The sequence below is a fragment of the Petaurus breviceps genome, unplaced genomic scaffold (genome assembly GCF_028583685.1).
Source record: "Petaurus breviceps papuanus isolate PSGF00001 unplaced genomic scaffold, PetGlider_PUasm1.0 188, whole genome shotgun sequence".
Taxonomy (NCBI): Eukaryota; Metazoa; Chordata; class Mammalia; order Diprotodontia; family Petauridae; genus Petaurus; species Petaurus breviceps.
In genome coordinates this window covers 37,607,709-37,635,004 of record NW_027185804.1, presented here as the reverse complement: position 1 = coordinate 37,635,004, position 27,296 = coordinate 37,607,709, and the positions used below count along the sequence as shown (strand labels likewise).

Below are 27,296 nucleotides of genomic sequence, written 5' to 3'. Positions count from 1 at the left end.
TGCTGTGCATGTATGAGGGCAGTACCCCAACATGGAAACTTGGTCAACGCCCAACCTTTATTCTAAAATATTTTATTGATGCCCTTCACTCTCTCTTTCTCTCTTTTGTTTTTTGCCTTCTGGAGGGCAATTGGGTTAAGTGACTTGCCCGAGGTCACTCGGCTAATTTTGTGTTAAGTGTCCGAGGCCGGATTTGAACTCAGGTCCTCCTAACTTCAGTGCTCTATTCACTGTGCCACCAAGCCGCCCCCATTAATATCCCATTTTTAAAGGTAGGCTAGCAAGTTGTTTCCAAGGCTTTTCTGACTTGAGATCCCATTTCATTTTGTTTGCTCTTTTTTTTTCCTAGAATAGATGACAGAACTATGTAATTGGATTTCCCTTTACAAATAGAATTCTTTCTTACTGTAGTTGTTATTGTTGAATGGGAGATGGTCTGTGTTTAAGTCTTTCATTTTTAATAGCAGGGTCCTCACCAAGCTCCAGTAGCAGCAACTCTGTTAATCCAATGGCTTCCCTCGGAGCCCTGCAGACACTGGCTGGAGCAACTGCTGGCCTCAACGTTGGCTCCTTAGCAGGTAAGAGACAGACAAGGCCTTCCACATCAGGGGCTGGTTGAAACTTAAGAAAGTCATGAAGTAATTATTATGGATATGTTTTGCATGACTATACATGTATAACCCATGACGAATTGCTTTCCTTTTCATTAGGGTGGGGGGCAAGTGGGAAGGAAGAGGATTTGGAACTCAAAAGTTTTAAAAACAAATGTTAAAAATTGTTTTTACATGTAACTGGGTAAAATAAAATGGTAATAAAGCCATGAAGAAAATATCAGTAATGTAGAATAGACATAAAAGTGTGATGGTGGGCACACATCTTTCTCTCATCAGAGAGCTGGTGGTTAAACATTTATCTACATAATCCTGTATATATGGGAGTTAGTCCTTCAAGGGGCTGTCCATTTCATAACTTAAGTTTCCAAGAAGAATTATGAATGCTTTCGTGGGGAAGCCAGGGGAATGCCTTCTCCCCAGTAGCACTGTTGTTTCTTGCATACAGGGATGGCTGCCTTAAATGGTGGCCTGGGCAGTGGTGGTCTTTCTAATGGCACTGGAAGCACGATGGAGGCACTCACACAGGCCTACTCTGGGATCCAGCAGTATGCTGCCGCCGCCCTCCCCACACTCTACAACCAGAACCTGTTGACACAACAGAACATCGGTGCTGCAGGAAGCCAGAAGGAAGGTAGGCCTAACCCAAGACTTCAGAGACTATGATGGGGAGTGGGTGTGAAGGATGGGGAAAAGAAGGCAGAGAATGTCCAGAACCTGACGTGGGATCCTACTTGAGAGGTCTGGGCTTTCATTGGCATGGCGACTCCCTCTCCTATTCCACACCTTGTTTGAGGGATGTTTTATTGGAAAGATTCATTGGTTGGTGGTCACTTTTCTTAAAGTGATTCTCTTTCCCCGTAGCGAGGCTAGTCGTGAGATGAGAGACATATGGTCTGTCACTAAAACTGCACTTGAAGCTCTGGGAGTTTGTACTGAACTGGCCCAGCCTTCAGTAATCTGGACTTAACTCCATACCACAATGAGCTACCTGGGGAGGGGACCAGGATCTTTGTGGTGGCCAAGGTGCAGACTGGCCAGCCTCTACTCAGTCTTCACAAATGACAGTGATCTGCTTGTTTAATATTCTTGATCCCTGAACAAATCAGAATTTAATCTTATTTCTAACATTTTGGTCTTTCATTCTGAACCTCCTGAAATTGGCTCACTTCTCAGATGAAGAAACAGTACATTTATGACCTTGTCTAAAACCAGATGAAGACCTTAGAAATCCACTCTTATTTCTGCAGCATTATTTATGACTGGGTATTCCTTTTAATTATGTCACTTTGCAGGTTCTGTACTTAAGATTTAAATTTTTAAAAATTCAAAATGAATTTAATTAAGAGTAGAGAAGCCAGGATGGGATGAGGTAGGGAAAGAGCAAGGGAAGGAAGAGTACAGAGCTGAGCTCTGACACAAGCTCTGTGGAGTTCAGGAGGCCCATCTTAATAAGAAGATGGTTCTCACGTAGACATTGCCTTTGGGAGCAGCCAGTGTTTCTAGTGTTTAGTGTTCACATTGGACTGTGTTTTTGTAACCCATTTAGAGTTGGCATCGTTTAAACATAATTACCAAAGATGCAGCATCTCTTAAAACAACAGCAGCCAAGGAACTACTTGCCACTGGGTTTGCCGATTTTTCCTGCAGTATAGGCAGCTCCCACTTATTAATAAGCAAGTTATATTCCCAAAACTCATCTGTAAATCATTTGTTTACAACTTGAAGCATATTTTCTTCTGGTAATAGTCTTAGGTTAGGTTCCCAGGTTAGCTCACAGGAGATCGTAGGGTTCCATTTTAATCCAGAATAAGTTTCACTGTTGTACTAATAGTACTAGCCTGATTTCTCAGTGCCAGGGTGGCACAGGATAGAGTTGGAGGAAGGGTATTTTCCCTCTTTCTTGAGGAAAGAGCCAGACTTAGGCGGCAAAATTGTAAAATAGGCCAAAAAAGAATTTAAAAAAAATTCTTTCCATCTCTTTTCGATACACCCTTCTCTCCTTTCAATGAGTCAGATCATTATTAGATGCCTCTGGCATACCATGCATTAGACATATAAATGCATATATGTAAACATGTGTTAGTACCCTTTGCCCTAATTCTTCCTAAGGCCCTCCCCTGGAGTCCCCTCCTGAGGTACACCTCATCCCCCAGAGCTCATGGTGGTCCAAACTGCTGCCCTCTTCTGCCCTGATTTATAATTCCCAATTCAAGAGCAGCATCAACTAGTGTACTCTGCCAAAGTGAATGAGTGTCTCTCTGTGACATTGACTCATCTCATTGACAAACAAAAGCATTAAATAGACCTAATCTCTAGGGACAGTGTGTGCTGTCGTCTTCCCAGTTCCGACCCTACTGGAGTGTCTCACTCTGGTCATTCCTCAGCGTCTGTCTCCCGACCCCTCCCCCCACCTCCTTCCATTGGCCACATGTTTGCACTGCCAGTCCTCCCCTCTCATACTTCTTTCCCGGATGAACTCATCTGCTCACTTTGGTAGACTCTTTGTACCCTTAAAGGTGATTAGTGATCAGTCTACTAGCGGGTGAAGGGCTAGAGACATTCTGCCCAGGCCTCTTTCCAGTTCTTAGGTCACATATGCATTCTGGAAACAATAACGATTTTTGCATTTATATTAATTCATATAAATTAAAATATAGTATATAAACTATTGCTGGTTTACAGCCCCCAAAACCACAGACAATAAACTCTTTTTTCTTAAATGTTTAGAAAGTGGACTCATTGGAAGGCGAGCAGTGGTTCTGCTGTAATTAGCTGCTGTCCCCCTGTAATGCCAGTGCAATATTTACAGCAGCCACGATCATGATAAAGACCATGACTATAAATATCACATGATCGTTGACTGCAAAATATAACAGACTCCCCATATAGAGGACAGAGCCAGAGTATTTATTTAGACACCAGAAAAACAAATCCCAAAACCCGTAAGACAATTCCATCATAGTACCAAAGATATTAAGAAGCTATAATAACCCTGAGAGCCACAGCATCCTTTAGCTTTCCCACAAACCAATATTAGATCAATATCTACTCAAGAGGCTGTCTGACTTCTTGCCTCAACCTCCTTTCCCACGGTCTCTCTGGCTCTGGCTCTCAGCTTCCTGTGGGCTCTGCTCCACCCTTTAGCAGATTCCCTCCATCACAGGCTCCATGTGATTACATTCAGCCTTTTAAGGGGGCAGAGTTTACTTTCAGAGCAAGGACGGTCTTCAGACTCCCCTAGGTCTATTAAGGGGCAGGGAAGATCTTCAAATTTCCATTCCCATTACACCCCCTAGGGGGAGTATCAGGCCTCTGATTTGTGTTCTTTTCTTTTATTTACTGATTATATATTTATTTTATTTTATTTTTAAAAATTTATCAAATGCTTTATTAATTTCTAGTTTACATCATTCATTTCTGCAAGATTTTGAGTTATGAATTTTCTCCCCATTTTTCCCCTACCCACCACCCCAAAATAGCCATCCAAAACTGGATATCCCCTCCTCTAATATGCTCTCTCCCATATCTTTCCCCATGCCCCCTCTGATTTTCCAGTAGGGCACGGTGGATCTCTCTGCCCCAGTGCTTCTATATCTTATTTCCCAGTTACATGTAAAATAATATTAATAATAGAATGAATATATATATTAAACATTTGATTTAAAAACTTTGAATTCCAGATTCTTTCCCTTCTTCCCTTGTCACCCACTCTTACTGGGAAGATAAGCAATTTAATATAGGTTGTACATGTGTAGCTAATGGAAAACAATATAGTGGATATATTGTAAGAGACTGACTATATTTCCCTCTATCCTATCCCACCTCCCACTTGTTCTATTCTCTACTTTGATCCTGTCCCTTTTCAGAAATGGGTGCTTCCAACTTTCCTCCCCCCCAGCCTGCCCTCATCCCCCCTATCATCCCCTTCCCCCCTACTCTTCTGGAGGGTGAGATACCCTATTTAGTGTGTACGTCATTCCCTCCCTAAGCCAAATTCAATGAGAATAAGGTTGACCCATTCCCTTTTGCCTTCCTGTTCTTCCCCTCCATTGTAACCATTTTCCCTTGCCTCTTCCATTTGAGATAGTTTACCCCATTCGGTCTCTCCCCATCTCCTCTCATTATATTCCTCTCTCACCTCTTAATTTCACCTTTTAAGTATCATCCCTTCCTATTCAGCTGGTCCTGTGCCCTCTGTCTGTGTATACCTGTACACATATATACATGTGCTCGCATATGTATTCATACGCCCATATACTCTCCTATATAGACATATATTTCTATTCCCTTCAACTATTCTCATGCTGAGAAAAGTTTCATAAGTTACAATAATTGTTTTTCCATGTAGGAATGTAAATAGTTCAACTTTGATAAGTTCCTTATGATTTCTTTTCCCTGTTTACCTTCTCATGCTTCTTGTATCTGAATGCACCGGCCCCTTCCTGCTGGGCTGTCCTCAGAGGGAGGTTAGCTTTTCTGTGTCATTTTGTGGCTTTTGTAGCTCCAAAGTTTGTCTAGAGTAAATTTTTACATGAATTGGAGGAGGTGGAAGCAGGAGCCTCTCAGAAGTCCTGTTTCATCTCTGCCATCTTGACTCTGCCCCCCTGATTTGTGTTCTAAAAGGGGAACCTCCTTAAGCCACCTCTGTCTTAATCTGGTACCATTTCAGGCAGTGTGTCCCAACATGTTTTTGTGGGTAGGACCACTCATGCCATCCAGGAGTGAGTTCTACCTTTGAGTTGGCTTGTGTCAGCTGTTCCTATGATACTAATCATAGTCTTTCTTCTCCCCTTCTCAAACCCCATGTTCTTTAAAAAGCTGGAACTTTTTCACAATTACTTATAGATGGTTGCTTATGTCAGATTGTAGAGGTTTCATAAGTTAAATGGAAGGCTGGGTTATAGTCCATCGTCCTGAAGAACTGAGTTCCTGTAGTCTGTTGTCTCTTGCTTGTGCAGTCAAGACTGACCTTTTAGGTGACCGGCTGTTCACCCATTTCATGGACTCCCCCGTTATTGCCTGTCCCTTAGAGATCTAGCAGGGCCTAGTCTAGTTACTTACTCTAGGCAGTGTTAAGTAAGAGATAATAGAGCTAGGAGACCAAGCCCCTTCCCTTAAGAAAGGAAGACCCTCAGCTGATGACTAGATGGTACACAGGAGCACAAGCCTGCATTCACTGCGAGTTGTGCAGACTCTGTGTGGTGGGGCGTGGAGCCGCCCCGGTGGTGGGGTGTGGAGCTGCCCTGGTCTGTCTGTTTAATCACTGGGTCTTTTGAAGGTCCAGAGGGAGCCAACCTGTTCATCTACCACCTGCCCCAGGAGTTTGGAGATCAGGACCTGCTACAGATGTTCATGCCTTTCGGAAATGTTGTTTCTGCCAAGGTTTTCATCGACAAGCAGACAAACCTGAGCAAGTGTTTCGGTATGTTGGCCTCTGTTTCCTTGGCATTGGAGGTGAGGGGCGCGGTCATGCAGTCAGCTCTCAGTGCCCGGGTTCTTGTTGCAGCTTCTAAAGGTACAGACCTTGAAAGAGCCACAGGATGCCATGAATGGGCATGGGGAGAGGTATTGGGGGTCATCACTCACCTGCCTCCTCTTCACCCCCTCACAGTGGTTTGTTATCTTGTCCACAGGGTTTGTAAGCTATGACAATCCTGTTTCAGCGCAGGCTGCCATCCAATCAATGAACGGCTTTCAGATTGGCATGAAACGACTGAAAGTGCAGCTCAAACGCTCGAAGAATGACAGCAAGCCCTACTGAGCATTCTCCCCTCTGGGACTGGAGTGAGAGGGTCTTCTGGTAAGTGGGGGAAGGAGCGCCCGCCCTTAGTGATTCGAAGCCCAAAGGCTGCACGTTGGCAGCCCTGGACCCTGACCCCGCCACTCTTGCTGGCACCTCTTGCCCTGAAGACTCGGCTGCTGCCTCCTGTGGGAGTTCAGCTTCGCGCGGAGGACGAGTTTGTGCTTTGTTTGGTTTCCAGTGTTTTACTTTGGAGTTTAGGTGCCATATCGCGGAGATTTTTTTTTCTTTATTTAAAGTTTGCTGTGTTTGTAAACAGTGTGTGTTGAGAAGGACCAACAGCAGATGGCCTCGGGTGGGAGGGAGGATGGGACTTGGACGGAGCTCCAGAGAGCAAGAACAGATTGCCCTGGGGACAAGCCTGGAGAGTCAGGGCTGACGGGACTGACCCCAAATGGCCTTTTGGAGCAAGGTCCACAGAGCTCCTCTTCTCGGGGGCTGTCTGCCGGGCGATGGTTTTCAGCTGCTTAGAGCAAAACAAAACAAAAATACAGCTTCAGAGAGTCTTGCCATCTGTATTTAGAATACCTGTCCTTGGTTTTTTGCCCCTCTTTGAAAAAGGAGCTAGCCAGATTCTGGGAATAAAGTAGCTGCTAAATTAGCTAGAAGTCTGCCCAAGAGAAGCAGACATTATCAGTTAGCAGCTTTCATGGTAGATCTGGGTACCTAGTGCCCTTGCTGGATAGGAGTAGACTAAACAAACAGCCATTCGATGGTCCCTCCTTTTTAACACACTACAAAGTGTCCACAGCCAATTTTACACAAGCTTCAGTAAGGAAGGGGCTAGTTTAAAGTGGGCCAGCTACCTGAGATTTTCATAATTCTGTCCACTGAATTTTTGAAAAAAGAATCTTCTTCTGTCTTATCCTAACTGTTCACAGAGGCCAATTTCTAGCTGAAAGAGCAGCCGGCCAGGAGCAGTTTATCTAACCTGGCTCGAGTAAATCAGTGGCCCTAATTGGTGTCCCCTTCCCAGTGTAGCAGAGCAGACGGCTGGTCCCTGTAGCCTCGGGTCCTGCTTCCGACCAGGGCCAGTACTTAGTGTTTAAGAAGAACGAGAAGTCTGCATTCACACAGGGTCAGATTTTCCATAGTATTTCCATGGATGTTGGTGGCAGCCAGACCAGGTCTTGGACATTTCTGTAGCTGTTGTGGTCCTTGCTTAAACCACCAACATCCCACCTTCATTGGTGGCAGAAGGTTTACACTCTCTACGTAGTATTCATTTCATTTACCTCAATTTTTATCTTGTCCATTTCATGTCCTTTGTGCTGACCCTGTTCAAGTTAGCATCTGAACTGCCTCTCACCCCATCTCATTCCCTCCCTGGGTCTATAACCATGAGCAGCCCCAGGTTCTGCCTCTTCTCCACAAGGTCTGAGAAAGGAAACACTCTTCAGAATGCATGCCTTGTAGGGGCTCTTGTGTTACCACTCGGGGTGAATGTCGGCCTGCTCTTGGGACTGGGACCCAGGATTCTTAACCTTCAGAAGCACCGGCCTTGAACCATAGCATCTATTATCAGCAGGAAGTCAGGTGGGGACCTTCTCTGTTCCATACTGGCTGTAGGGATGGCTGGTGAGAAGTCAGTCTTGCTGTTTTTCACATAGTGGGTGGATCTGTTCCTTAAATGGTCGAATGCCTGCTACCTTCTCCAAGTGATCATGTGGGTCTGTGTCCTCTAGGGAAGCACATAATGTACACCTCTTAGGCTGAACCATGTAAACTTGAATTCTGTGCACTGGGAGAAATGTGTCCTGGTTTTCAGAGGAGAAAACTGTTCCAAAGGCTTCCAGGTTCATGGTGGGATTTTTTTTTTTTTAATAAAAAAAATAATAAAAAGAGAAAAAAAACCGCAAGGTTGGGAGGCACTGTTCTGAATCCCTACCTGCTGGAACCGAGAATGTCATTTCTATTTTTATAGAAGTTTTATACAGCTCCAGGGTGGAGAATATTTATTAACTAAATTATATCTCTGGAAAAGGCCAGGATTTTGTAGAATCCAGAATGTGATTGTTTTACACACACAGGATGCTGTGTATTATTGAAACTACTGACTTTCAGTGGCCCATTTGCAGCCTGACTAGCCTGCCTGAGGGGAAGAGGATTGAAGCTGTGACTTGGAGGAGGAGAGATCTGTGCTCCATAGAGCAATACGCTTGCCACGACCTCCCTCTCTGCTTCCCTGCTTTGCCACCACCCTACAAAGCCTTCTTGCCACAAGGGCCCGTATGCCCTTCCCCCCAGTGTTGCACCAGCACCCAGCCTCATGGGGCAGCCTCTGGTGATCTGAGACACCCCAAAGGTGGACATAATCCCCGTTTCAGTGCTGGGGACCGTCGAGGGGCTCCACTCCCTCACAGAGGGAAGGCCATGTGAGGCCTCTCCAAGCTGTCCCCTTGGCCCTCCTTTATCCCCAGTTAGGTGTAGCGATGCTGCTGTTAACCAGCCTGGAGCACAGCTCTCTCCTCAGGCCAGAAATGGGTTTTACAGAAAAGCTGCTCCGTGGTGGCGGAAGGGCTTGGCCCAGGGCCGAGCAAGAGCTCGCAGTCAAGTCTTAAGTGGTCCTTTCACTCCCATTGTGTCGTCTGCTGTAATCTGTTTCTCAGTTACATCATGGAGTCAGTTTGTCTTGAAAGCAGCCAGACCTCCAACCTCCCTAAGACTGGGCCAGGCCCAAAGGGAAGCTGAGAGCTTGGATTTTCCAGATGGAGCACTTCAGGAAGAGGGCTCGTGAGCATTCCCAGCGTCCAGCTGTCAGGGCACTCCTCACCAGGACACCTCCTGCTTTTTCTGGGGCTTGGATGACGTTGTCCAGGGCGATGCGCTGGGGCGGGTAGCGTTTGCTGAGAAATGTCCAAGGAAATCCAGGCCTTGGTTTCTGTTTTGCCCCTGGCAGTCTGATGTCTTCTTGGTGTCCTCCGTGTACTTTGACTTTCCCCTGTGTCCATCCTTAGCATGTGCGAAAGTTCCCTGTCACTTGCCTCCCCCAGAAGGCCTCCTTGTTTCAGGGCTGTACACACATTGAGTGTCCCTGTTTTCTCTCTCTTCGTTTGGACGTATTGCTCTGTGTAACTCAGTGGGTCTCCCTCTTTCTGGTTTGTTTTTTTCTAGATTCCTGCCGTTTGTTCATCGTTGTGCCTAAAGCATGTCGATGTGGCGTCAAGTACATCGTCCAAATCCTTGTCTCTTCAGCTTCTCTGATGCTTGAACTCTCACCTTTGACCTTGTGTTGACCTTTGATGCTGATGTGTATTTTTTATTATGTTTGTTTCTTTCTTTGTTTTTCTTTAAATTTTTTTGTGCTGCCAAATTGGTTTTGCTAGAACGACTGCTGAAGGGGAAATATTTAAACTTGCATTTGAATATAAAAAATCTATTTTTCTAGAACTTCATAAGATAACCACTTGATTTTGTGATTCCAATTCTTTGTAATTGTCTTCAGAGCAGCCCTACTAGCACATGCCGTGTGGTGTTTGTATTTCTGTGAACACACAGCCAGTCCGTTTCTAGGCTTTGTTTTTCTGTGTGCTTAGTTTTAAAGCAAAACTTTGAAGCAAACAATAAAATAAAAGACGTCACTAAACCTTTGAAGGCTCCTGAGCACATTTTGCTGATCTAGTTTCTGGGGCTTGAGGAGACAGCATGTATTTTTTTTTCTTGAGTTCTTAACTGCAAAAAACACTTGAGCTCCCTTTTCTGTGTTGACAGCAGGCAGCCCCCTGGCCTTCCTGCGTCTTTTCTTTGTCCTCCCCCTGTGGCTCTCCACCTCCATCTTCGGTGAACCTTTGGATTCACGTTCATGTTGTCCTGTTTCATTCACTCCCATGCTTGTTTCTACAGTCTCCTCAGCAAAATGTGATGCTTTGGTTTTCCTTTCCAACTCAGATAATGCCCAGAAAACCCACATTTTGCATGTTTCCTGCTGTTTTCTTCACACCTTCGTATATATCACCTTCACCTCTCTGTTTTCTATAGTTTGTGCAAAAACTGACTGATTTAAAGGGTTTCAAAGAAGCTGTTTCAAATTGTTGTGGGGTTGATTTTTTTCTGGATTGTTTTTATTTTTGATGTGGCAAATTTCTCCTCGGTTGCCCATAAGATTGCTTGCCTGTGCGCTTGGACTGTCTCCTGACTTAGCCTCCAGGCCTGGGAAGGAGTTTCTGGGAGGCTGGTTGCACACTGGTCAGGTAGAAATCTGAGTATAGTGGGAGACCCAAGAATATATGAAAAGGGGGAAGAGATGGGAAACCCAGAAGGTGACTGTGGGCGGGACACTTTAGAACAATGTTACTTTGAAAAAATCCCCTTGCACAAAGACCTCCTTAGGAAGTTTGTGCCTTTTCATTGACTTCCTGATCCTTTGAGAAATAATGAGCCCCATTTAGCCTCCAAGGAAAGGTTCGATTTCTTGAGCTTCTGCTGGAAAGAGCCTGTAACCCTGCTGGCAACCCAAGTGCCAGCTCTTTTCCTAGGTGACAAGCACAACACCATCTCCCTGCTGTTTACAGACCTCAGGCACTGCCCTAGTTCTTCCTGCACGCCACGTCTCCCCTTCTTTGGAGGAAGAGCCAGCAGCTGTCCTGCCTGCCCTTCGTGGGGGCCACTTTCCCCAGTTTCCTGGGATTCATTGGACAGCCCACTTCACTCAGAAAGTTAAATTGCATAGAAGTGAGGTCTGATCATTAGGAAGTGGAAGGGTAAAGAGAAGGATTGAAGAGTGACCAGTTGGTGGAAGATGGAGACTATAGAAATGAGTGAGCTTAAGTATGGCACCCAGACATGCCAGAGGCTTCTGGGGGCTCTGGGAGAGGAAGAATCCTGATTCTCTAGGACTAGGGCGAGAGATACCAAAAGGCCTAGAAGCAAGTTTAGGTGCTGCTGGAACAGCCTGAAGGAGCAAATCTCAGCAGTATTTCAGTTCTGGGGCTCAGCACCTTGGATAGTGCTACCCCACAGTAAGCATGAAAGGGAGATGTGAGCAAGCAGAAGGAGGTTTTGTATGGGAAGAAGCCAGAAGCCCCTGATCCTTGGGCCATGAGCACCACAGTCTGACTGCACAGAGCGCCTTTGGAGGCAGAAGGCCCGAGTGAGACTCTGCCCCCTCCCCACCTTTATCTGGAGAATCTGTGTTTTGCCAATCTGTTTTGCTTTTGATTACAAAAGGAGCTCTGGGGAAACCTGTGGATAAAACCAAAATGCCAAACGTTGGATGTTATTTTCCTTTCCTTTTCTCTCTTTGATTGTTTTAGTTGTTCTGTGGTGGTTTTAATGGATTTGAGACCCTGGGAACGGCAGCTGCCTTTCTGATTTCCAGCTGCTTTTTGTGAATAATTTAAAAAGAAAAAAAAAAAGAAACTTTCCATTTTGGAGACAAACCTGTGTGAGTTTTTTATTGGTACAAACGTTGTATTTAAACACTAGGGGTTTTGTACAGTTTTTTGCCTTTTCTACTAGAAAACAATGTAAAGTGATTTCACAATGTGAAGAGAAAAAAATTGCCACTATGACCAAACGTACAGTCTGTTCTGCAGCAGCAATGGGGTTCAATCAACTCGAAGTCGTGATTCAGTTGTAGAGATGCTTTCCCCTTAACCTTGTTCAAGCTTTTCCTTTCTTTTTCCTGTTTTGATTTGCAAAAGAAACCGTCTCTTTTGTGTGAAATTGTGTTGTACTCTGTAGAAATTATGGATTTTACTTTAATTGTTAAAAAAAAAAAAAAAACAAAAGCAAAAAAAACAACAAAAAAAAGCAGCCGCAGCGAGAAGAGCCCTGGTCGCTTTTCTGGCCTGGTCGCAGAGTTTGTGTAGTGGGTTTAAAGATGAAAAGATTGTTATAAGTTTGGAACAAGCGAGTATGTGTTAAAGAGGAAATTTCCTTCCTTTGTGTGTTTTTCCTTTTGTCCCAATGGGGAACCTAAACCTGTTTTAATTGCACAGACACACGGACAAAAAGTCATTTTGTATCTGCCAAGTGTGGTACCTTCCTTTGTTTATTTGCTATTAAACTGTTTGAGAAGAATCTGTGTCATTGTTGTTTTCTGATGCTGTTGGGATGGGAAACTCCCCTCCTCTCCCCACTGTTTGCCCTTGTCCCTACAGAGCAGTGTGACAAATAGCAGGGTACTGGCTCCTGTGAGATATCAGATGGAAGCCTTCCTGTGTGGCCTGCCGCTTGGGGTGCCCCTGAGCCCCACAGTCTGGCTGGCACAGACCACACACTTAGAGCTCCTCTCAGAGAACTGCCCACACAGCCTCCTCACCTGTTCTTTTCCCAGGATGAGCACCATACCCTCCCACTTCTTCTCTGGACCTCAGTGAAGCTCACAGATCTACTCCACCCCCATCCCGTCCCCCCAGCTGAAATGTGACATTGTTGAGGAATCTGTAGTGCGCACTCCCTGAGGTGGGTAACTTAGATACCAGTGTCAGCCAGTAAGCTTAGGCCTATCTCAGTCAGAGAGGTAAAATCCTACCTGTTGCCTTTGTCCTAATGTCACTGCCCGGCTAGAGGTACGGACCCTGCCAATGACCACAGAAGCCAGACTGGCTCTGGGGGCCTTTCAGCCAGTGCCACTGTTTAAAAAAGTTCCAAAGTAGACACCCATTCAACCAGTCAGCATATTTACTAAGCTCTTTCTATGGAAAGGGTCCAGTGCTGGGTGCTGCAGAATACAAAGCCAGAAAGGAAAGGGCCCCCTGTCCTTGGAAGAGCCATTGTTCTCCTCTGGGATGGGGTATGATATATACTCAGGTAAGGCAGTATGATGGGAGGTGAAAGAGCAAAGCACACATTTGAGTGGTGGGCATGGAATTGGGAGTTGTACCATACGGGACATTTCTGGCTTCATTCACTCTGACATGGCATAGGGTCAGGACCCCAATTTAGATCAGTGGTACCCATTGTGTGCCTAGCTGAGGTCCAGATTAAGCCCATGCCATTCCTTATTCATTGGAGTACTGTCATAGCACAAAAGGCAGGCGTTTGGAAACCCACCTTCTAGTTCTGACTCACTAGATCTCGCTCGGGTTCAGTTCTCTGCCTACCTCTTGGGGCTTCTGTGGCACATGTGAAAGAAAATATATGAAAAGTGAGGAGATGGAGGGCACACCCATGATTCCTACAGCTGGGGAGGCTGAGGCTGGGAGGTCATTTAAGCTTGGAAATGCTAAGTTGCAGTAGGAGTGAAATGATTGGGTGACTGTATGAAGTCTGTTAACAGAATGGGGGGTACCCCAGGAGGGGCAGACAAGCCCCTCGATTGGAAACAGGAAGAGGTCAAAGCTGTTGGGTTCAACAGCAGTGGGTTTGGGCCTTTCACTGGTCTCTTGTACTTTCTGCCTGGGTGAGACAGGAGACCCAGACTCAACAAAAGGTGGGGAGGTAGGGAGAAGGAAGAAAATGGCGCCAGATTGAATATACAATGAAGTCATTCAGATCCTACTCTGTAGGTAAGTTGACACACTAAAGGGGCCCTTGATCTAACCGGAACACAGCTAATCCTTGTGGTACTCACAGACTCACAGGACACAGGCCACACGGGAGGTGCAAGCCAGAGCTCCCTGCACAATTTTTTCTGGAGTTTGACCTTTTCTTTGATTCATCCTGAAATTTCTCCCAGAAATGAGACTTTTGGATTTGTTGTATGCTGTTCGGCCAGTGGCTGGCAGGCAGTTCTTAGACTTCAGATTTCCTCTTTGAACACTAAATAGATGAAACTTAAATTCTCCCCACCCAAAATTTTAGGTGGCAGTCATATTTAAAGGTCCTAAAAAGTTTTCATTGGTACCCAGTACCACAGGATTTAGAGCTGAAAGAGACACTGCCATATACTGCTTAGATTGGCAAAACATTCTACACATGTTCCCAGTTGAGCCTAACAAGAAGCCTTTCCAGTGGGCACTACCCATATTCTTTACGTTTTACTGATGAGGAAAGAGGTCGGGAGGTGGTCACTGCCCATGGGCCCAGAACTTGTAAGGGCTGAAGGTGGGCCATCCCTATGTCACGCATGAGGGTCTAGTCACTTGGCAGACCCCAGCTAAAACAAGCATCTGACTTGTTTCACAGGTTCGCTTTTTAGTCATTCCCTTTACATTCAGAATTCTTTGAGAAATTTTGGGCACAGTGAAAAAATCTTGCTTAAAGTGACCATGAAGGAGAGGTGGGTCATGACCGTAGTCAAGAAGCCCAGACATGCCTTGGAACTTGAAAAGGGAGGAGGGGGGAGGCGAGACAAATGCCCACATGTGGCAGAAAAAGAAGTGGGACCAGGAGAGGAATGCAGGGGAGTGGAGATGGGTGGCCTGCACATGTCCCCCCAAATGGAGATCCTGGGAGGACCTAACCTCCCAGTAATGAACTGGTGGCTTGGAGTGAGAAGCAGCTAGGAGCATTCCCACTCCCACCCTCTCAGTTTATCTGGCCTGCTTAGCTGACCCGTTTCTCAGTCCCACTCTATCCACATCAGTTGCCCTGACCTCCCCTCCATCTCTGTTCTGAATGTACCGATAGTCTCTTCAGGATTCTCCCCTTTACCTGCCAACTCCTTTTTAAGGCCACCCACCTGCATTTCTTGTCCATGTTTTGGGCGTTCTCCAGGCTCTTTAGCAACTTCCCGAAGTATTTCCTTATTTTCTGGTTTTCCTTTGGAGTAAGCTCTGCTGCTTGCCCAGCTTTAAACTGGGGAAGTCATTCCATTCCCCAGAAGATTGACAGCTATTTTCTTCCAGGTGACTTTGCTGTTGTCAGAGTGCTGACTTAGAAATCGCTGCCTGCCAGAGGGCCTCTAGTGAGAGTCAGGAGCTGCTCAGATCACATCATCATCTGTCCCTTTTATGTTCTCTGTCGTGTTAGATCTCACCACAGCAAGGACTCTTCCTTCCTGGCATTGCTCGGCATGTTATTTGGATATCTAGGCCACGCAAGACCGAAGGGGAGTCCCACATTTTCCTAGTGAGCTGGTCACTTGTTCAGTCACGTCCGACTCTTCGTGACCCCATTGGGGGTTTTCTTGGCCAGGATACTGGAGTGCTTTGCCATTTCCTTCTCCAGCTCATTTGACAGATGAGGAAACGAAGGCAAACAGGGCTAAGTGACTTGGCTAGAATCACACAGCTAGTGAGTGCCAGTGAGTGTCTGAGGCTGGATTTGAACTAGGGTCTTCCTGACTCCAGGCCCAGCGCTCTCTCACCACCCAGCTGCCCCAGACGTCACTTAATCATCCTCCCATTCTGTGTTCCCTGCAGCTGGGGTTTTGTGGATGGCGAATTCTTACTTTCAGTGTAAAAGAAGGAGTTACAGTTAGCACGGTGTAGAGGGAGGTCGGCTAGAGTACAGATGCTGTCATTTTTTATCTGTACAACCCTGGGCAGTCTGTGAAATGGAGGGGCCAGACAAATATCTGACTTAGTAATAAATACCATGGTCTGGTGAGGGACAGCTTCCTACAGGACGTAAGAACTAATTTAGGAGCATCAGAAATGGGCTCATTCTTCATTCTTATTTAATGAGAGCTAGCAGTTAACTGTGTTTACTCTGTGCTAGACGCAGTGCTAAACATTCTATATTCTCTCATTTGATCTTCACAGTGACCCTGGGAGGAAGCTGCTGCTTTTGTCCCTATTTTACAGAGGAGGAAACTGAGGCAAACAGGTTAAGCCACTTGCCCCAAACCAAAGAGCTAGTAAGTGGCTGAGGCTGGATTTGAGCTGGGGGTCTCCTGGCTCCAGGCCAGTGGTCTTATCACCAACCTGCCTCTAGTTCCACTGAGGAATGGTTTATGAGATGGCAAAGTAATACATTTCTAATTCTACATGCACACAAATGTTTGTTGAATGCCTATGTGGCAGGCACTTGTATCAGCAATGCCATATTCACAATGCCTATGGAGATTACAGATATGCTGATATAATTATCCATCACAAAATACGTCATGCTTGCCATATGGGGGAATAAACTAGAAAATTTATTAAGATACCAAAAGACTGAGTCCCAAAACCAGAAAGTGAAAGCCATCAGAGTACTTATGACATTGGCACAGGTAGATAAAGTAGAAAGCACCCACATTTTCAAGCCTTTAAAACAACAGGCTACCTCATGCAAAGGTCCTCCTCTCCCCACTCACAGCAACCACCCAGCGTCTGGGAAGCGCTCTCCCAGCAGCTCTGGCCCCTGGCAGTCCTCAGCAGGAGTCCTTAGCAGAAATTCTGGCTAACTCAAAAAGGGCTTTGTGCTGCCGCTGCCACCGTCGCCAGCCACTGCAAGAACTCTAGTTTGGCTTCCGCTTCCTCTTGCTCCGCCCCTTCCTGCTACGTCAGCAAGTCCAATGGGGCATGGAAGATCTTTAAATCCCATAATCCTTACAGCACTGCTTGGTGTTGGTATTACAAAGGCAAGGATCTTCTAATCTCAGCCTTTCTTGGGACTGGTTGGTACCAGCCTTTACCCCTGTGCTCTTGGATGAAGAACTTTGGGTCAGAGGAGGCCTCTGTGAAGCTCTGATTCTAGGTTGCTGGGAATTGATGAGTGAAGCCATTTTACTCCCATCTCATTCTCTCTAGTGTCTCACCTTATTCAGGGATATTTATGCAGTGCTCACCCAGAGCCCCTTTTCCTGTACAAGTTTGTGGCCTCAGGTTTGTCATGGGTCAGTACTGTGGGAATGGGCATAACCACTGTTGTCCCTAAAGGTTGAGACTCAGTGATGTCCTCAGAGGACTGTCTGGGCAGTGCTGCCACCCAACAGGCCGCTAGACTCCCTACACACACAGCTTTTACATGGGAAAGCACCATGATGTTTATCAGTGAAGCCACGACTTCTCTTTGTTTTATGATGATGTATATTAGGCAGTTAGGTGTTGAGTGCAAGACCTGGAGTCAGGAAGACCCCAGTTTGATTCTTAACCTCAGACACTGGATAAGTCACTTCACCCCTGTCAGCATCTGTTTCCTCATCTATAAAATGGGTACTAGCACCTTCCAGGGTTATGAGGATCAAATCAGTTAACAAACCTTTGGAGGGGTGAAGGCAAGGCAGTGGGGGTTAAGTGACTTGCCCAAGGTCACACAGCTAGTTTTAATGTGAAGTGTCTGAGGCTGTATTTGAACTCAGGTCCTGACTTCAGGGCTGGTGGTCTATTCACTGCACCACCTCGCTGCCCCTAGGCCCAATGACTTCTGTGCCCCCCCCCCCCAGCTCTAACACTGCGATCCCCCTTCCTAGGAACACCCTCTGTATCTCACGTGTCTGTAGGACCTTTTGCTAAAAAATGTGAATCCTCTGGCCAGGCCACCTCAGTGAGCAGCAGACGGGAGCTTTGTTCAGCTGTTTCCCTGCGGATGAATACTCTTTGTTTTCACTTCTTTTCTACAACAGAAAGCTCCTGTATTTTTTTACATATAGGTCCTCTTCCTTTTCTCAGCTGAGCTTTAGAAAGCCTTGATTGAATCTGTTTCTAGGCTCAGGGGATATTGGAAGTGCATCTAGTCCATGCCTCCTTATTTGACAGATGAGGAAACTGAGACGGGTGCTGGTGAAGGGAGTGCTGAGGCTGTCAAGCCGGTGAGGGGCAGAAGCATTATTCAGCCCTGGCCCTTGGGACTGCCAAGTCAAGCACTTTCCACTGTGCCCCTCAGCTGTCCGAGGTCCCCGGATCGCCTGCATCATCTACCTACGTTTGACTCAGCCCAGCTATCCTTGGTCCCTCTCCTCATTCTTGTGACTCTGAAGTTGCCTCTTCTTCCTGTCTCTAAGGCTCCACTAGACACTTTCCCTTCTGAACCGAGGTGAGGGGAAGTGGAGGGAAGGAGTCCTCCAAAGAAGGCGTCAGGGCTTGCAGGTCAGGCTTACTGCAAAAAGGCCTCGCTGGATGTCAGTCTTGAGCTTTGACCGAGGCCTCGGAGGAAGCTGCTTCCCTGGAGGCAGAGGGGGGTTTGTATGACCTTGGAGCTGACATTCTGGGCTGGCCATGTGGCCTGGACTGGCAGGGACAGCTGCAGGCTGGGTGGGGGCCGGAGGAGCGCCGTTCCTCAGCCGGGTTCCCTCTGCTGCTTCTCAGTCCTTTGTTTCTTCAGCTGAGGGGAGCTTGGCTCTTCCTTCTTACGGGAGATGTGTGCCTAGGGGGCTTGGGGATCGAGATGATCTATGGCGCTCCACTCTGCACTGAGGGACCGTTACTCTTTCTGATCACTTAGGGCTGGGGTTGGGGGCGGGGTGGAGCTGGAGATGGGGCAGGACCAGTCCAAACAACAGATTGAGAAGGGCCTTCAGCTCTACCAGTCCAATCAGACGGAGAAGGCCCTGCAGGTGTGGATGAAGATGCTGGAGAAAAGCACAGACCCGGTAGGCCGGTTCCGAGTGCTGGGCTGCTTGGTCACGGCGCACTCAGAAATGGGCCGCTACAAGGATATGCTGAAGGTAAGGCCTGGCGCGTGGGCACCCCCCACACCCACCACTGGTGCTCCTTGGGCCCTTGGACTGGAGCTCCAGGCGCAATTGGATAGGGTCAGGTTGGTAAACAGGCCTAGGAGTGGCGGCCCACGGGGCCATCACGGAAGATGATGTCATTTCAGGGAGCTCATAGCAAGAGAAGTTTTCCTTTTCTGTCTCCCTCCCCAGAGGTGTGAGTTGGGATTGGGGTGTACCGATCTTGATCTTCCCCTTCCTTGGTTTCAAACCAGATCCTTACCCAGACTTGCTGTACCCACTGGGCTAGATTCCCTCTCCCACTGGCTCCTTGGAGGCTGAGGGCAGGGTCTGGGTGGCAGTTTGCTGTGGTGCAGATTGACACGGCCCGTGAATTGGAAGATGCTGACTGCCTCATGGAGAGTTACCTGAACCTAGCCCGAAGCAATGAAAAGTTGTGTGAATTCCAGAAGACCATCTCCTACTGTAAGACCTGCCTCAACATGCAGAGTACCCGGGTGGGCCACCAGCTCAACGGGCAGGTCAGCCTGAGCATGGGCAATGCCTTCCTGGGCCTCAGCCTCTTCCAGAAGGCCCTGGAGAGCTTTGAGAAGGCCCTTCGCTATGCTCACAACAATGATGACAAGATGCTGGAGTGTCGGGTCTGCTGCAGCCTGGGCAACTTCTATTCCCAGGTCAAGGTTCGTGGTCAAGAGAGGCAGGTGCAAGCATTTGGGGGGAGGCCGTGGGGTGAGGACACTGCCCTTATATGCACAGTGAGTGGGCAAAGCAAGCCAAGCCATCCTTAGGGCAACATGCTTTAAGTTCAGAGTCTGGGGCTGCCTCTGGGAGAAGGCAGGGGGCAGATAGAGCTTCCCCTGGGCTAGCTGGTGCTAAGTAAAGACCAGGTGCCTAACATCACCAGCTCAGGTCAGGCGCTTATCCACAAGACCCTAGAGTCCACACACCTTAGGAAGCACGTTACCCTTCTGAGAGATCCCTCCTTTCAAGACTGCCTTCATACTCACTTTAATCTGTCTTTCCCTCTAAAAATAGCGGCGTAGGGTGGGGCATGAAGAATGGGATAGATCCTGGACCTACACCTTCCTAAAGATGGCCCCTGACTGGCCACTGTAAGGTTTCTCCTCCCACCCTGCCCCTGAAACTTCAGCCAGACCAGGCTTCCCCATTGATTCCCTGTACCTGCCCCCTTTGGCTCCAGGACTATGAGAAAGCTCTGTTCTTCCCCTGCAAAGCTGCCGAGCTGGTGAACGACTATGGAAAGGGATGGAGCCTCAAGTACCGGGCAATGAGCCAGTACCACATGGCGGTGGCCTACCGGCAGCTGGGGCACCTGGGTGACTCCATGGAATGCTGTGAGGTGGGGCTGGGACCAGGGAGGGAGGTTGTTTGGTGGGCTTTCCCCCTGCCTTGTCCTTGGATTGGGGATGAGGGAAGACACTGGCATTGAAAGACTGTCCTTCAGGAATCCATGAAGATTGCCCTCCAGCACGGGGACCGGCCTCTCCAGGCGCTCTGTCTCCTCTGTTTTGCTGATATCCACCGAAGCCGCAGAGATTTGGAGGTGAGACACTGGGAGTCCAGAAGGGCTCTCGATGGGGAGGGGAGTTGGCTGGAATCAGTGGGAAGGAAAATGGGTCCTGGGTTGTGCTGATGGGGAAGGAGTGGACCTGACCCCATTTATCTCCCTGCTCCATCCCCAATCCCACAGACAGCCTTCCCTAGGTATGACTCTGCCATGAGCATCATGACGGAGATCGGGAACCGCCTGGGACAGGTGCACGTGCTGCTGGGCTTGGCCAAATGTTGGGTGACCAAGAAAGAAGCAGAGAAGGTGAGAGTTGTCCCCTGTTCTCATGCTGTCACCCGACTCCTCTCCTCTCCTCTCCTCTTCCTAATAGCCCCTGACCAGGGATTGACTCTTGTGGCCTAGCCTCACCGTACCCAGAAGGACACTAAGGGGGTCCATACAGGCTCTTCTTTTCTTTTTAATATTTCCAACATCTTTAAGGGCACATATGCAAGGTATTTTTGCTAGACCCTGAGAATGAAAAAAAGTGAAATAAAAGTCCCCTTTCTCTGCCCCCAAGGAATTTATGTGGTACTACTAAGGGCATACAAAACGTTCCACAAATAAAGGAAATACAACGTAGCATGGGATGGGAGAAAGAAGAGCCATTGTCCAAACTCACATCCTCTAACAGCCAAAGCAGTGCCCTTTCTCCTATGCTGTCCTGTGGAGGGCTAAGCAGAGATGGGATTTGCTCAGTTTTGTAGAAGTCGACTTTGATATGGGAGTGGCATTGTAGACATAGCTCACGAGCTGATGGGGAGCTGGAGTTCAAGAAAGAGGGAAGGAGAATCATCCATAGATAGGTGATATGGGAACTTGGGAGAATCGATGAGATCACTAAAGAGAGAAAGAAGGGACAAGGGCCCAAAACAGACTGAAGATTCTCATGGTTAAGGAGGACATTACAGAAAGGTCAGGGAAGATGAAAACCAAGAAAAAGCTCTAGTAATTAAGGTACTGGTGAGAAGAGAGAGCTACTCAATGCATTTTCCATTTTCTCTACCAAAGAAAATGAGTTACTGGTTTGAAAAGAAAGAACAGCCCGTAGGGGGGAGAGACCTAAGATAAGGAACTGACTTTGGTGACTCTGGGTCCCCTGGAGAGCCGGGGGGCGCAGTGACTGAGTCACCATCAGTGGCCAGTGCGAGCTGTCCGAAGGCAGAACATGTAGGCTATGTTTGGAGTTCCTGGGCTCCCCACTGCTGAAAGCCGTCTAACAGAGGAGCCAGATGAGAGCCTCCAGGGTGGGTTTGAGGAGGGATTCTTGAGCAGGTAGGAGCTGGAGTCGGTAAGTCCAGAAATCCCTTCCCGATTTTGAAGTTCTTTGACTTTTGGCCCGAGTTGGTTGTCTCATATCTCTTTCTTTGAACCTCTGCTCAGGCTTTAGATGTCATCGAAAAGGCCCAGGATCTGGCTGAGGGACTGGGGAACAAGGTAAGACTGGCTCCTTCCCTCAGATCTAGATACCTTCCCACCTCCTTCAGAATCAACACTAGAGCCGAGTTAGAATGGGGAGCATAGGACATCAGAGCTGGCAGTAACCTTAGCCTGGCTCCACACCCCCAACACCGTAAGATGAGGTGAGCACGGGAAGGGGAGGGCAGGTTGGTCTCCCATGAGACCCTCTCTTAGTCCCCTAGCCACTGCCCCTTGTCCAGTGTCATTGGACGACTGCTAAAGCGGGTGGGGGCCCCCCACTGACAGTTCTTATAATCCATCGCCGCCGAGGTTGAGGGAGGCTCCTGAGTAGCCCCCATCTCAGTCTGGTGTCCTTTCCTCTGCCTGCCCCCATGCACCCCCTCCTCTCTGTGCCCAGCTAAGTCAGCTGAAGCTTCATTGCCTGAGCGAGGGCATCTACCGTAGCAGGGGACAGCAGCGGGAGCTGCGGGCTAACGTCGTGCGTTTCCATGAGTGCGTAGAGGAGACGGAGCTATACTGTGGGCTCTGTGGGGAGTCCATTGGGGAGAAGAACAACCGGCTACAGGCCCTGCCTTGTTCCCACTTCTTCCACCTCAGGTAAAGGTCGCAGGTGGCTAGGACTGACAGGCAGCATGGTGCTGTGGGTACCAGAGGACTCAGGGCTAGGCTGGGGCAGAGGCATTATCAGGGAGTGAGTGCCAGCTGGCTTGGGGAGGGCCTGAGAGCAGATACCTTGCCTTTGCACTGATCTGCTCCTTGTGATGTTTCTGCATTCCCAAGAGGTTATCATTGGTAGGTCCCCAGGTGCTTTGGGCCCTAACTCCCACCTTGACCTCTTCACCCCCTTCCCTTCTCCCACTATTCTTCCTGAACACTGACTGAGGTCCTGTTCTGTGTAGGGTGCTGTGGGGAGTTACAAAGGTATGGAGAAACGGTCTGCCTTCCTGAAATCTAGACACATGGAGATCATTATAGACACAATAGCATTTTCAAAAGGGCCACATGAGGGGCACAGGCAGTAGTCATGACAGCATTTCAGAGGGAGAATTGTTTCTACCTGAAGGGTCAGGGAAGGCCTCACCACGTGAGCCAAGAGCACCAAGGTGACCGGACCCTTGTGTCTTCTAGGGAAGGATTAAGGTTTATGCTGGAAGAGAGTGGGCCCCTGGAGAGGGGCAGAGGAAGGGGGAGGTCATGAAGAAGTTCAAGGGTGACAATGTATGATTGGGGGCAGATGAGCAGCCGAGCCATGAGAAATCCCCTTCGCCCCTTAAAGGTGCCTACAGAACAATGGGACCCGGAGCTGCCCCAACTGCCTCCGCTCCTCCATGAAGCCGGGCTTTGTGTGACAAGGGCCTGAGGCTCAATCCCAGCCTGGAAGTGGCCCGAGGGAGAACCCCTCTGAGCTGGGCTCGACACAGACTGGTCCCTTTCTCCTTCCCTCTTCCTTCCTGTCACTGCTGAGGCCTCATTCATCTGCCTGATGTGCTGACTGGACCTGCCAAGGACTTCCTTGCCTAGTGGGACCTCACCATCATTAGCCTACTTAGAGCCCTCCTTATCTGAACTCTGCCAAAGCCATGTCGTCATCGGGCTTTTCCCAGGAATTCCACAGGTTAGCTTTGTTTTAGAAGTGGCCCAGAGGAGTCCAGCTTCATTGTCCATATCATCCCCACCCTTCCCCTGTCCTGTAGCATTCCTGGCTGCTGCCTTCCTGGCTGCCATGTCTGTACTTTACTGAACTCCACATTTGTTCCTGTCACCCATTTCTAGATGTCCCTTGAACTCAGTTCCATCTAGGGGGAAAGTTAGTGTTCTGGAGGCCAGATTCCGGTCTGTGGTGGTGGCAGTAACTGGGGTTATCTTGCCCCTTTCCTGGCTTGGGAACTGCCTTATGCCCCCTCCCCTACTATTGTGCTCAACCCTGGGATTGGGTGCCTGACTCCCCGGACAAGAGCCAACTATTTGGGATTCTTGTCCTTGTCAGGCATGCCTAGGCTTGGGCCAGTGTATCAGGCAGGAAGCAGCCCTTCCCCCATCCCCACTGCTGCCCAAATGATTCCAGCCAGCCCCTGCTGCCCACCTTCCACTTGTTTGTATTCTGTTCTTTATAGAAAAATAAAAAATAAGTCATTTCTATCCAGCTCTGAGTAAATTAATGTATCCTTTATAGAAAAATTCAAGTCAGTTATTTCTACCCAGGTCTGACTAAATCTAACGTCCAATGACCAAAACATATGGGTGGGTTATGAGGAAAGTTACGTATTGAGGAGGCTGGATTGTGAATCTGTCCCAAAAGTATTCATTCAACAAGCATTAAGTGTCTACTATGTGGAACATAGTTTGCTAGATGTGGAGAAAAATACAGTGTGGCTAAAACTTGGCCCTGCCTTTGAGAAGTATGCACTATAGGAGAGAGACAACTCACTAGTTAGATTATCAAATTTTACATAATATGAGAAAGATCTCAGTATAGGAAACTAGTAAGCATTTATTAAGCACCTACTGTGTACCAGGCACTCCTAGTGTGGAAATGCCTTCTACTGTCACAGATGGCAGTTGGTTTGTGACCTATATGAATCCCAGGAAGTTACCTGAGAGGCACATAGAGGTTAAGTCACTTGCTCAGGCTCACACAGGTACTGTCAGAGGCAGGTTTTCTTGATTCTTAGCCCAGCATTCTGGTTACTCTATTCTGTTACCCCTAATCCCCATGTTATCTAATCTAATACTTGTGTATTATATAGGAAGTTTACCAAAAAAAAAGAATGACAATGCTCTGTGAGGTTCAATGGGAAGATTATTTTAATAACTATCTAGCATTTACATAGAACTTTAGGTTTTGCAGAATACCTTACAAATATTATTTCATTTTATCCTCTAAACAACCTTGGGAAGTAACAGCTATACAAATGGGGATAGGGAAACTGAGGTAAATAGGTTAAGTGAGCTGCTGAGGTCACACAGGTAGGTAGTGTCTGAGACTGGACTCAAACTCAGGTCTTTCTGATACCAGGTCCAACACTCTACCCACCAGACAACCTAACTGGCCTTTGAGTTTTATTAGAGATTAAAAATTATCCCTGGAACTATGCTCAGAAGACAGTCAAACTGCAGATCCTTTGATCCAGCAATACCACTTCTAGGTCTGTGTCCCAAAGTGACCATAAGAAGAGGAAAAGGACCCACGTGTACAAAAATATTTATAGCAGCTCTTTTTGTGGTGGCCAAGAATTGGAAACTGAGGGGATGCCCATCAACTGGGGAATGGCTGAACAAGTTGTGGTATATGAATGCAATGAGATACTGTTGTCTGATAAGAAATGAGGAGCAGGCAGAGCTCAGAAAAACCTGGGAAGATTTGCATGAACTGATGCGAAGTGAAATGAGCAAACCAGAGCATTTCTACAGTTTCAGCACCATCATAGGATGATCCGCTGGGAATGACTCAGCCCTTCTCAGAAGTGATTCAAGGGGCGGCCAGGTAGCACAGCGAGTAAGAGCACCGGGGACCTGGAGATTGAATCCCGGGCTCAGACACTCAGCACCCATCCAGAAACACCTGGCCGTGTAACCTTGAGCAAGTTACTTAACCCCAAATGCTTAGGGGCGGCCAGGTGGCTCAGCGAGTAAGAGCACCGACCCCAGTGTCAGGATGACCTGGGGATCAAATCCGGGTTCAGATACTCAGCACCACACCCAGAAATAACTGGCCATGTAACCTTGAGCAAGTTACTTAACCCCAATTGCTTTAAAAAAAAAAAAAAGAAAGAAAAAAAAGTGATTCAAGATGATTCCGAAGGACTAGTAATGAAAAATGGGTTTCCCATTCAGAGAAAGAACTGATGGAGTCTGAATATAGATCAGAGCATGCTATTTTCACTTCATCTTTTCTTGTGTGTGGATAGTTTTGCAAACTCTAATTTTTTTTGCAAGCTTTTTCTTTTTCTACAACATGGTTAATATGTAAATAGGTTTTACATGGTTGCACATTATAGCCTGTTTCAAAGTGCTTAGAGAGAAGGGGAGGGGAGGGAAGGAGGGAGAAAATTTGGAATTCAGAATTTTATAAAAAAAGATTAGCACTGGACAGAAACCTGTTTTGCCTTCTCCTTGTTGGGACCTGCCCAACTCTCCTCAATGTCAGGAATGATAAGGGAAGAGGCCTCAAGAAAAAACAAATGGTAAGAAACGGTTCATGCGTCTGTTCAGCGAGATAGCAGAGCGTGAGAGCCCTTTGCAGGGCCTGTGGAAAGCCGGGACCAGAGCTCTGCACCTCACACTCCTGCCCCCAACCAAGTTGGGACCGAGGCCCGCGGATTTCGTCTCTGCAGCAATTCTGCCACCGGCCCTGCCCTGGTGCAGAACCTTGTCCCCTTGGCCTACAATAGATGCTGGTGCCTCAGGCCTCTCCCTACTCCAATCCATCCTCTATCTAGCTGTCAAAGGGATTTTCCTAAAGTGCAGGCTTGATCATGTCACCTTTCTCAATAACCTCCAAGATCCAACACAAAATGCTTCACAGCCCAGACCCCTCCTCCCTAGTCAGTCTTCTTGCACCATCCTCCCTCCCAGCTTCTATCCAGTGCCCGTGTCCTCCTGGCTGCTCCACTAACAGGAAGCTTCTTCATCCTGGCTCTGGGCATTTTCCTGGACTGTCCCCCCCCAGACCTGAAATGCTCCCCCTGCTCATCTTCACCTAGTGGCTTCCTTTAATCCCAGCTACAATCCCATCTTTTACAGGAAGCTTTTCCCAAACCCTCTTCCTTCCAACACCTTTGCTTTCTTCATCACTTCCTATTTATCCTGCAGAAAGCCTGCTTGACTGACTTGTTTGCATGTAAGCTCCTTGGGGGCAGGGACTGTCTTTTGCCTCCTTTACATATACACCCCCAAGCTTACGCGGCATACAGTGGGTGCTTAATAAATGCTGGGTGATTCTTCGGCCTTCATGCAGCTTGCTTTTTCCACCCCACCCCCACCCCCACCCCCGTATCTGCTCAATGCCTTCCCATCAGACTGGGGACTCCCCGCGGGCAGCTTGGCCCGGCATACAGTAGGTGCATCATCAATGTTCACTGAGTGTCTGGTGCGCCCTGCCATGCGCACATCCCTCGATTTGCGCAGCTCCAGAACGGCGAAGGTGGCTCCTTCGGGAGGCTCCGGGTTGCACCCCAGGCTTCCCTGCGCCTCAGTTTCCTCGGCTGTGAAATGGAAACACGACCCTTGGTTCTGCAAGCCCACGGGGGCCGGCACGGGGTCGTGGCCTTTGTGTTTCCTGAGGCAGTGCGTCTCCTCCCCAGCCAGAGGAGGAAAGCGAGGTGGAAGCCTCTGAAGCTCTCAGTGGACTGGAGAGGAGACTATCAGGCTCCGCCTCCTCGGACTGCTCCAGCTCTCCTCCCGAGGGCCCGCCCCCTAGCGCTTCTCTCCGGGCAGCAGCCCGCCGCTCCCCGAGAACTACTA

At 48.0% G+C, this 27,296-nt stretch overlaps 2 protein-coding genes across 16 annotated transcripts in view; both read left to right on the top strand.

The window, feature by feature from the left end:
• The window catches only part of CELF1 (CUGBP Elav-like family member 1), a 121,804-nt gene extending 109,369 nt beyond the window's left edge, over positions 1-12,435 (top strand). For 9 of the 13 annotated variants that reach the window (XM_069091633.1, XM_069091625.1, XM_069091622.1 and 6 more), the window contains 5 exons: positions 465-578; positions 1,060-1,245; positions 5,893-6,036; positions 6,248-6,414; positions 9,529-12,435. In XM_069091633.1, the coding sequence (XP_068947734.1) occupies positions 465-578; positions 1,060-1,245; positions 5,893-6,036; positions 6,248-6,375 (572 nt within the window). In that variant the 3' untranslated portion in view covers positions 6,376-6,414; positions 9,529-12,435. The remainder of the gene's footprint in view (positions 1-464; positions 579-1,059; positions 1,246-5,892; positions 6,037-6,247; positions 6,415-9,528) is intronic. The other 4 variants (XM_069091626.1, XM_069091624.1, XM_069091621.1 and 1 more) reach the window with 1 other exon arrangement.
• A 5,947-nt stretch (positions 12,436-18,382) lies between these two features.
• Positions 18,383-23,976, top strand: RAPSN (receptor associated protein of the synapse). Of its 3 annotated transcripts, none has more exons than XM_069091617.1 (8): positions 18,383-18,832; positions 19,096-19,521; positions 20,043-20,201; positions 20,307-20,405; positions 20,553-20,675; positions 21,795-21,848; positions 22,231-22,430; positions 22,962-23,097. In XM_069091617.1, the coding sequence occupies exons 1-8, from the start codon at positions 18,641-18,643 to the stop codon at positions 23,029-23,031; spliced, it is 1,323 nt and encodes a 440-aa protein (XP_068947718.1). In that variant the 5' UTR covers positions 18,383-18,640; the 3' UTR covers positions 23,032-23,097. The 3 variants fall into 3 exon arrangements, with proteins under 3 accessions (XP_068947718.1, XP_068947717.1, XP_068947719.1); XM_069091616.1 differs by lacking the exon at positions 22,962-23,097 and adding an exon at positions 23,110-23,976 and having other exon boundaries at positions 18,384-18,832; XM_069091618.1 differs by lacking the exon at positions 22,962-23,097 and adding an exon at positions 23,110-23,976 and having other exon boundaries at positions 18,388-18,832; positions 19,183-19,521.
• Positions 23,977-27,296: the final 3,320 nt, after the last annotated feature.